This window comes from Meriones unguiculatus, chromosome 7 (assembly GCF_030254825.1).
Source record: "Meriones unguiculatus strain TT.TT164.6M chromosome 7, Bangor_MerUng_6.1, whole genome shotgun sequence".
Taxonomy (NCBI): domain Eukaryota; kingdom Metazoa; phylum Chordata; class Mammalia; order Rodentia; family Muridae; genus Meriones; species Meriones unguiculatus.
The window spans coordinates 86,597,089-86,607,760 of NC_083355.1; the positions used below are offsets into that span (position 1 = coordinate 86,597,089).

At 47.0% G+C, this 10,672-nt stretch overlaps 1 protein-coding gene and 1 pseudogene across 1 annotated transcript in view; one reads left to right on the forward strand and one right to left on the reverse strand.

Moving 5' to 3' along the window:
- Positions 1–10,382, forward strand: part of Rad51b (RAD51 paralog B) — a 523,994-nt gene extending 513,612 nt beyond the window's left edge. Inside the window, exon 13 of the mRNA XM_060387770.1 lies at positions 1,692–10,382. Coding sequence (XP_060243753.1) covers positions 1,692–1,699 — 8 coding nt within the window. The 3' untranslated portion in view covers positions 1,700–10,382. The remainder of the gene's footprint in view (positions 1–1,691) is intronic.
- On the reverse strand, positions 8,891–9,333 carry LOC132655265 (peptidyl-prolyl cis-trans isomerase A-like; annotated as a pseudogene).
- Positions 10,383–10,672: the final 290 nt, after the last annotated feature.

Sequence of the window (10,672 nt, forward strand, 5' to 3'; positions counted from 1 at the left end):
TGGGGGTTGGTCCTGGATCTGGCAAGAGATGTCTATGTCTTTTTGTCTCTCTTCTGATGACACATTTCTTCCAGTGTTTATACACACACACACACACACAGAGAGAGAGAGAGAGAGAGAGAGAGGGACAGATACATACACACACACACACACACAGAGAGAGAGAGAGAGAGGGACAGATACACACACACACACAGAGAGAGAGAGAGGAACAGATACATACACACACACACACATAGAGGGAGAGAGAGAGAGAGAGAGAGAGGGACAGATATACACACACACACACATTCATATATATTGTTCTGGGTTCTGCATCACTTAAAAGGTACCTTTGGTTTGAAAGAAGAAAAGAGTAAATAACTATAGAGCGCTTTCTCATGTGAAGCTATGCTTTGTTATAGAGGTGTCGGCCATGGACCTTGTGAGGAGTGAGGAGAAGTACCATCGTCTTCTCTTCAGGAAAAATGTTTCTTGTCTACCACTCTTACTTGGGTCCCTCTCCACTTTGGCTAAACTAAAAGAGAAGAGCGAAGCACCCCACACATAAAAATGGATCAGTCAAAAGAGTCTGAGAGATATTATGAAGAAGAGACTCCCTCCACACACACACACACACACACACTCTAAAATGTGAATCCTGGAGACTCCTATTGTTTTTGTTTTGTTTTGACCCCAGAAAGCTCTGAGAACTCTCTACAGGGGTATACAGGGGTATACAGGGGTTGACGAACCCACACAGTCCCCTCCTGCTCTGAGGGTCCCCAGACCTCTGCCACATGCTGTGCTGCTGAGACAGGCCTGGGCACTGCCACAGCTCACAGCAAGCACTGTGCGGTGTGTGACACACTGAACACACGTGGGTAGATCCTTTCTACAGTCTAGTGAGGTGGGTTGTCATAGCATTCAAACAGGAGGCAGAGGCAAGGGAGGTCAGTCACTTGATGGAAAAGCTGGAGTGGGGATTTGAACCCAGGCCCTTTGCCTTTGTAATATTTCTGTTCACAGCTACTGCAACCTCCCTTACTCCTGCCCAATTCACCAAAGTACTCAGCCCAATTATAAACAATTCTATAGAAACCAGCCATCATTTTCCACATAGTTACAGAAGAAATACTGCTGGTTGGAGCCCATGCCCTAAATAGTGGCCTGAAGCTGAGGAAAATAATCACTTTGCCTTCTTCATTTCTGTCACTATTAAAATACTGAGAGACACATGCAGGAAAGCTGCATGGGAGAGAAGACACAGCTGGGAACCTGCCAGGCTGGTGTAGCCAGGATGTGGGGTAGCTTGTATTGTTGTTCTTTTTATTGATGATGTCATTCTATGGAGTATTTTTTTTTTCAAATGTATATCAACCTTTCTGTAGAGAGCAGCACTTTTGTCTCCCCTGTTGGGATACTTCAGTCCTGGAGAAGATTCAGAAGATCTGGATAGATCCAGAAATGCTGAACACTATGCATGCTGTCTTTTACACTATGAGCAAAGCAAAATTGCTTAGTCAGGATTGCAAAAGTCTGTCTGTCAGAACCTCAAATTGCCCAAGGAGAATTTTAGAAACAGATAATAAGGATGTCGGTAATGGAGAAAAAACAAGTGAAAGCAGAAAGTACAAAGTGTCTGCTTCTGAGGACCGATCTTGGGTCCTAGCACTCCCTGTAAGTGTCAATTGTTGTGTGCTTGGTTTCAGTCTCCTAGACGTCTCTCTGCTCCCAGAGCTGTGGAAGGACAGCCTTTACTCCACTGAAGAGCTCACACTTCAACTCCAGAGGTCTCTCTTCAGACCAAAGGAAGGACCCATCCATCAGTATGCTCAGCCGAATATGTCAAGAGTGAGAGGAAACGTAGCACCTGCTTCCCTGAGTTCTGCTGAAGACAGCAATCACATGAAACACATTTTCCGGCACCCCATACAGACCTGGGAGGAAAGAAGAGCAACAAATCGCCAAGTATAGAGCTGGAGGGATTTGATTTTGCTGCCCAAATACCAGGGACTTAAAGTCTGTGTGAGCCTGAGAGACTCCAGACATGCTCCCTCCGTGTGGTGGCTCCATGCTGCACTTGTGTGTCTAGGTGCCTGTCTACACTGCCACTTTGGTGGGGGAATGGGGATTTTTAGAGGCATCAAGAAGCTGAGAAGAAGGCTCAGGGGCCAAGAGCACTTGCTTCTCTCCCAGGGAATACAAGTTCAGATCCCAGGACAGGCACACACACACACACACACACACACACACACACACAGAGCAAGTGCTGGCAATTAAGTCCTCCCCCTCTTTCCCAAGAGATGACACATGCCGCTTCTCCCAGACTTTGCACTCCTGTAGCCGCACCTGAAGGGAGCAGGAAAGAACAAACTCCCCTGAAGAGAGCTGGATATACCAGTGACCACCCAAACATCTGCGTCGGTGTACCGGCTTGGGTTTCCTTCCAAAGCCACTCCTTGTATATACCTCCCCCTTAGATTACTCAGCATATGCCCACAATCTCTGTGGAGCGGGTGCTGAGGGAGGGAGACCTCTTTGAAAGAGAGGTCTAACCAGGGAGGGCCAGTTAACTCAGAACTTTTCTCTCCATGCTGTTAGCTACCAATAGCTCTGGGAAAGAAGAGGGAGCTAAAAAGGAGCCATGGCCTGCTCTGCCTGATACTCTGAAGATAAAACAGTAACTTTGAGCTGCCTGGGACAAACTTGCTTTGTGTGAAAAGGTTTCTGGAAATGTGCCTCCATTCCTCCCTTCTTACCAGACATGATTCAGATTCCCTCTAAGCCCTATGACTTCCAGAAAGCAGCTCTCCCTGCAGGGGTGGGGGTGGGGGACACAAAAACTTTCCCTTATTATTCCCAATAATGAATCCCTGCTCTGAGTGGATTCTGTCCATGTGTTTTCAGTCAAGGCCCGATGGCAGCCTTGCCAGGGGACATTTCCAAGAGGCTGTGGACATAATAGATGAGGCCTGTATTGACAAGCGCTGTCCTTAGTTTTCTATCCAGTTCAGCCTTCCTGAGCTCTGAAATCAGAGATGAAAAATGATGAAGCAAGACGGCTGCCACACCCGTTCACTTCCTTTGGGTAAAAAGACATTGTTTTAGGGCTCCCCCCACCAACCCCCAAGACAGTCATGGATCTGAAGCCTAGTAACTTGAGAAGAACGTCTCAGGACCAAACTATTTTTTGTAGGTGCCAGGAGGTCCTTTCTTCTGGACCTCGGCATAGTCTTAGATTGCTCCGACACCCCAAGAGCAAAGAGAGAAATGAAGCCACGACGTTTCCTACAGAGAGCTTCAAGTAAAGCCTTATTTCAAGTACCCAGACCGCCACCAGCTGTAGTGTTGGCCACGTCTGTTCAGACAGCCAACCTATGCACTCTACCCAAAGCAACCTGCCTACAGAGAATGCATGCCCTCTTTGAGAGAAGTTGGGTTCTTTTCATTCAGAAAAAAACAAGTATTAATTCCCTCCGGTAAAAGGTGATGTGTTCTTAAGGACAGTGGTGCTGCCTTCGGGATTGGAAGCATCTGTCTGTAGTTCTACTTCCTGGGGCTTCAGTTACATGTGGTTCCTATACTTCAGCCTTTCAGCTATACTCCTCCCCTGCGACTTCTTCCCCCCCCCCCCAGGGTAAACATTCCTAAGAAAGAACTCTATTGGCTCCAGCTTCTCTTACTGTATCTCACCACCACTGGTCCCCAGTGGTGTGGGCTGGAGAAGTAATTGAAAACATGACTGACTGCCTGTGCCGCAGAAGGTGTGAACAAGGCTGCTTAGGCCAGAGGAGTTGAGAGAGACCAAGGCAGAAGGCCTTGAACGGGACCCAGCAGGGCTACCCATTCTCTCATTCTCTCCATCCTCCCCCCACCCCCGTCCCTGTAGACCTGTCCCCTGCACCCTGTTGTTACCCTTTTTCCATCTCTCAACCCGTCTGGTCCAACATGGATCCTGTTTAGATGCCCAATCACAGAGATCTCAGCCTGGTAGCGAAGCTCTTAAGAGTCATATAAGAATGTAAGGAAAGAGAGAGAAAAATAAAACCCCTTCTGCTAAAGAAAATTCTTTTTCCCTCCTGAGGCTCCTTACCTCCCCCGTCACCCTCCAATTCTCAGAATAATTTCCAGCTTGCCAAAATCACAAGCAAAAGAGGAGCTTCCATTGAGGAGCCCTAATGGAGCAATTGGGGATGGAAGATCTTCCATCCCCATTCTCTCCGATCCCCGGTGCCAGGTTCTTAACTAAAAAGACCCAGGCAATTTGCTTTCAAACTGAAATTTGGAACACAACCGAAGGACTCGTTTTGGATAAAGTTTTTGCCAATTGTGTTCTCCGCAAATGCCCAAAACTCTTTGAAGTTACTCACACATCTTCATGATTTTGGAAGACCAGTCATGTCTGTTCGCTACCCTTTCAACTGCTGAGAGTTCTTCTCTGTGTGAATTCAGACACCCACGGACCAGAGGAAAAGTTGAATTGCAACCTTGTTTTCCCATGTACAGTCACTAGACAGTACTAACGTCTGTGCCTTATCAGGTGGCTGAAAGTCCACCGCAGTCTGCCTTCAAATTCTAGTATTTCCATATTCTTTGGAGTGTCCATGAGGTTATGAATGAAATAGAAGTGAACCTAACCAAGCCAGGTTCCCTGCCCTGCCCTGAGCTCTGGGGATGTCAGCGCCGATCAGACCGTCAGTCAGATTCTTTCTGTGACTGACACTTTTATCTACGGACTAAAACCGTAGCGTTCTCTTTGCAGAGTATGATGGCAGCAGTAACTGGCTGCGGTTTTAACCCTGCTGCTCAGGGATTGGAGAGCCAGTCCTTCTGGATCACTTCCAGATCCCTGCTCGTTCCACTTAGAGTCTGAGGCTGATGTCTATTGCCGTTGGCTGTCCTCTGGGACCCAAGAACCCATCTGGGCTTTGTCCAGCCTCTCATGCCAGCACCACCATCCAAACTCCACAGCCATTTCCAATCGGACAGCTGGGAGGTTGATGCAGAGATGAAGCAGGAGCCAGCTTGGCTTTCTCCCAGGTCTCTGGGTCCCTCCGGGGTTCATCAGCAAGCGCCTATCTTTCTATCCATAGCATACGCCTAAGCACAACACCTGGTCAGACCCACAGGAAGCCTGAAGATGGATGTTACGGCAATTATTCTGACCATCACTGGGTAAGCTAGACTCCGAATCTCTACATAAAAACAACCATGATCAACCCAGTCAACCAGCTCAGAAGACCTGTAGCCCTGAGTGTTCCTTCAATACCTCGGCTTTGGTAGTCTCCATATTTCATAGGCTCCTTGTGCTGTGAACTTTAAACCACATTGCTCCATGTGGGCACACAGGGTTTAGTGATGGGGTGGGGGGGTGTGTCCGAGTTCATGTTTCTTTAGTGGCATCTCAGCCCCTTTCCCATCTTCACAGCCCAAACTGGCCCAAACTGACAACTTCTCTTAGTAGCTCACCCAAATGAACTCGGACACTGGGGAACTGCTTATGCAGGGAAAGGGGAAAGTGAGAGAGGCACTGAAGGTGGAGAGGGGACGCACAAAAAGTAGTATGTTCAGACTAGCATAGGAGAATGCCATGGACGGTATGGTTTAAACACCAGAGATGAGCTTTCTCAGAGCTCTGGGGACTGGGATTCCAAGGTGACAGGGGTCTCCTGAAGCCTCTGAGCATGGTTTGCAGACAGATGGAGATGTCTGTCTCCATCTTAGTTTGCAGATAAATTCCTTCTCTTTGTGTCTTCCCATGACTTTCTCCTGTCCCTGAGTTCCTCTTGCCTCCTCCATTTCAAAACTCCTGTTCCATTAGAACCCTAACCCTTCTGACCCCATTTACCTTATTTATCTCCTTCTTTTTTTTTTTTTTTTTTTTTTTAGTTTGGGTTGTTTTGTTTTGTTACTTGAGACATGATCTCACTGTTTATCCCTGGCTAGCCTCACACTCACTATGTGGCCCACCCAGATCTTTCTGCCTCAGCCTCCCAAAGTGCTGAGAAAACACTCCTAGCTTACTTATCTCCTTTTCAAGGTGATCACTCCAAATAAAGTCACACATGACCTTAGTGTTTCCACATGAATTCTGAGGTGACGCAGTTTGATCTCTAATGCCCTTACCCGCTCCCTTCAACAGATGATTATCTGCTATCCTCCCCTTACCTAAGATGCAAAGGCATGACGGGGGCCATTTGAAAAGTGCTAAGGGAGGCAGGGGTGCCTAGGCAAGAAGAATGAAAAGATGCACCATGGATGGTAGGATGAAGTAGGCGGAACTAGGCCCTGACATCGTACTCTGCTCCTGGCTTGATTAGCTCAGTTTTTACGAAGAATACTCCAAATTTCATCTATTACAAGTTCCCTTGCTGAGAATAGTGGCCCCCCAGTTCTTTGGAGACTGAGAAAGGAGGATTGGTGTGAGTTTGAACAGACCGAGCTATATTGTAAGGGCTAGGCTAATAGGCTAGCCTGGACTACAGAATAAAACCTTACTTTTTTCCTTTTTTTTTTTTTAAGTTGCAGGTAGCAGTCTTACTGTTACCCTTGTGGTTCTCTCTAAACAAACCCGTTTTCAATAAATAAATAAACAAAGGAAGGAAGGAAGGAAGTCCTACCCTTGGTATCCTGGTTATATGATCAAATTCCTCGCTTCCCAGCCTCCATGGGGATAATATGTCTATGGCCTTCAGTAGCAATCTCATGTACCCCCTTCCATGTTTCTTCTTGTTCACTCTCCATCAACCGACTGACCCCACCCATTGGCTGTAAAGTCCTGCTCTTCTTCTTATGTTTAGCCTCTCTTCTCTACTGCAAAACCTCACTATATTGTCCTTTCTTGAATAAGGCCTTCCTTAAAGTCTTTAACAAGTGTGGCTAGAGAAACTCAGAACAGAACTCACCTGCACACACCTTGTGGGATCCTGCCCTCAGGTTGCCCAAACACCCAATTTTATAAGAAAGCTCAGAGACTGAATGTTAGCTAAAATATTTCTTAAGTCTTAAGTAAATCTTGAAATTTAAACCTGATAAGATACCGTGCAAGACAAATGGGCCTGTTTGTGGTCTGAATGCAGCCTGGAGGGAGCCAGGTTTTCTTTCTGTGAAGCTAATGCATCCCATTACCATGTGAGGATGGGTACATGTGGCTCAGAATTCAGGCCCAGACCTCCTGGATTCATAATCTAGTCTACCCCTCACCACTTTAGTAATCTTGGCCATTATCTGTGTCTCTCGGCGTTGTTGGAAGGGTACAGCTAATTAATACATGCCAGCACCTAAAGCAGCGTCCTGTTAAGAAAGTCAGAACTCAGAGTCAGTGTTGGCAGCTGTTGTCATAGACCTCTCAGTGTCCTCACTGATAAAACGAGGACATTTGTGTTTCCCACAAGAGTGTTGTGAGGGCAAAAGAACAATGAGTATGGGAAGCGTTCTGTAGCCATTGCTCCTCTTTGACAGTAATGGGACCCAGGGTACCACATAGTCGAATAAAATCCTCTGTCACCGAATCACACACCCACTCTCCGACCCCCTCCACCCCACACCCCACTACACCCCACCCCACTGCACCCCACCCTGCCGTTAGCTTTGTTACTGTTCCTGTAAGTGGAGAACAGACTTCCCAGTGTGGGTCTGCAAAGCCCTAGGAAGACAAGGGTTGAGTGAGAACTGAGACTCCTTTTCTTTCCTAGGACTAAACTCTTAGAATGTCTTATTAGAAGTTGGTGAGGGCCTCATGTGGCACACACCTTTATTCTCAGAACTTGGGAGGCAGGCGTAGGTGGATCTCTGTGTGTTCGAAGTTAGCCTGGTTTACTCAGGGAGCATTCCAGGACAGCCAGGGTTATACAGACCTTGTCTTAAGAAAGAAAGAAGGAAAGAAAGAAAGAAAGAAAGAAAGAAAGAAAGAAGGAAGGAGAGAGAGAGAGAGAGAGAAAGAAAGAAAGAAAGAAAGAAAGGAAGGAAGGAAGGAAGAAAGGAAGGAAGGAAGGAAAAAAAAGTAAAAAGGTGGTAAGTTTTTCCTTCCTTGTTTTAATTTACTATGACAGATTTAAAACAGAAAAAGAAAAAAATAGCATAATTAACACCCAAATAGCCTTACTTAATTGTTAGACTTAATTATTAATAGACTTAATTATTGTTACTGTTTACCATGCATGTTTCGCTTGATGAATTTTCCTGGCTGATATATGGGGTAGGGTATGGCAGGGACATGGTAAGGAAGTGGGGTGAAGAGAGGTATGAAGTTAGCAAACCAGAGAGCTGGCCTCTTTAAAAGAAGTCAGGAGTGAATCAAGAAAGGATTTTTTTTAAAGAATAATTTGTCAGAATAAACATTGTTACTGCTTTCAGTAAAGTAAAATAAATAGAATAGCAGAACTTTTTTTTTTTTAAGACTTTAGGCTGGACATAACAGGGAATGCCTTTAATTCTAGCATAACAGGGGTTCAAGGCTACCCTCAGCTATGGGTTAAGGTTAGTGTGGAGCATATGAAACCCTGTCTCAAAAAGCAACAAATCCCCCCCCCCCCAATATTTCGATTTACTGTTAATTTTAAGGTTTTAAATTTTCACTCACAAAATTTCTGGAGATTTTGGATGGAAAAGTGTCTCTATTGGGAAGATTTCAAACTAACACTAGCGGATCATGAAGAGTCTAGTAAACTCGGAGTGACAGAAATAAAAAAATGAACGGCTTTAGAAAGAAATACAAATACTACCCCTCAAAGAAAGTATATGCGCCCTGTCAACAGCTGCTTCCTGGCAAAGCGCTTAAAGGGGTCTGTGTTCTAAACCTACGCCTGTTTCTCAGCATCAGCTACCGCTGACATAAACGCTCACACTTCTCACAGGAATGGAGAGCGGCACTTCGCTTTTTTTTTCTTATTTACTTTTTATTCGCAATCATAAATTTAACTCTGCAATCCAACTAGACCTGGAGGGGAATGAGGAAAATACGGCGCCCAGAGAACTTCAATGAGAGCAGAGATCACGGGGTCTCCCGAGCAAATGGTGTGGGGTGCGCTCTCCTGAGCTACAGAAGGAATGGTCTGTCCACCGTCGGAAATTGTCATCTTCTTGCTGGTCTTGCCATCCCTGGACCCAAAACACTGCATGGCTTCCACAGTGTTCATGCCTTCTTTCACCTTCCCGAAGACCACGTGCTTGCCAGCCAGCCAGCCACTCAGTCTTGGGAGCGCAGATAAAACCATTTTTGTTCGGTCCAGCATTTGCCATGGACAAGATGCCAGGACCTGTATGTTTCAAGTTCTCATCCTCAAATTTCTCTCCGTAGAGGGACCTGCCGCCAGTGCCATTATGGCCTGTGAAGTCACTACCCTGGCACATGAATCCTGGGATAAATTCCGTGAAAGAAGGAACCCTTATATCCAAATCCTTTCTCTCCAGTGCTCAGAGCACAAAAGTTTTCTGCCGTCTTTGGAACTTTGTCTGCAAATGGCTGGAAGGTGACGCGGCCCAAGGGCTGGCCATAGGCCTCAATGTTAACTCGAGTGGGGTAGACCAAGGCTGCAGCAAAAGGCGTCAGGGGACAGCGGACAGGACAGCGGCATCTGCAAAGCCAACCCTCAGCTTTAAAATGCTATTATTCCTACTCCTCATTTTTTTCCACTGACATTCCTTCTCAACCGGGGCCGACCCTCAGAGCTCTATTGTACTGAAAATCTCGAATTCAGCCCAAAGGGTATGGGGTATGGGGGAAACGTGGCACAGAGGGAGAGCGAAGTGCTCTCTGGAGGCTGGGAGGAGTGCAGGGAGGGGAGGGGAGGCGTGCTGGCAGGACAACAGAGAGAAGCACCAAGGTGTGAGGAGGGAGGAGAAGCAATGCAGCAAGCCTTCCACCCCCCGGGGAAAGGGGAGAGGGAGCTGAGGAGCCTCCGCTGTAAAACTGCTGCTTGAGCTTCATCAGACTAGCCTGGTAGAAACAAAGCCAGGTGGCAAGTTTTTCTCCAGAGTTAAAAACAAATGCTAGCGAACAGGGAAAGGCAAAGCGGTCCCCTCTTCCTTCCTGGAGCTGCGTCAGGAATCTCCTTTCCAGTGGCCCTGGACCCACCAGGAAGCCCATCCCCAAAGGTTCTCAGGTCTGAGCCCCAGACCTGGCTGAGGGTCTGTCTATCTGTGTCTGGCCAGTGTCTAGCCAAATTGCAACTCAACCCAAGACCCTCTTCAGGTATGTCTTCCTTCCCTGGGCGACTAGATGCGGAATATATGGTGTGGGACGTTCTGGGGGGAGTGCATTGGTCATTGTTGAAGCCCAGCTGTGATTTGTAACTGGCACACAGTAAGACTCAGAAGGTGGTTTGAACCTAAGGGAACCTTCCCCCGCCCCCCTGCAATGTGTAACCTTAATAAATAAAATATTAATTTCCCAAACCAAAGTCTCCAGTTGGTAGTATCCCCTTTCCCCCCTGAATGAGAATCATCCTCAGGTACTCAGGAACGACGCACAGCTCCCAGCACACAGCAACATATCTGTGTGCTACAAGGATGTCATACTCAGCCTCTCATCCTGTGGCTCTGGACCCTCAGAGCACGCCGTAACATCAAGGAACAGTTCTCAGGGACAGAGCAGAAATCACCCTCCTCTGCTGCCAGGAGACCCCGGAAGACCACAGTATAAAAAAAGTGAGGCTTCTCCAACCTTCCCTGGAGGTCGGAGCCTGGCTTC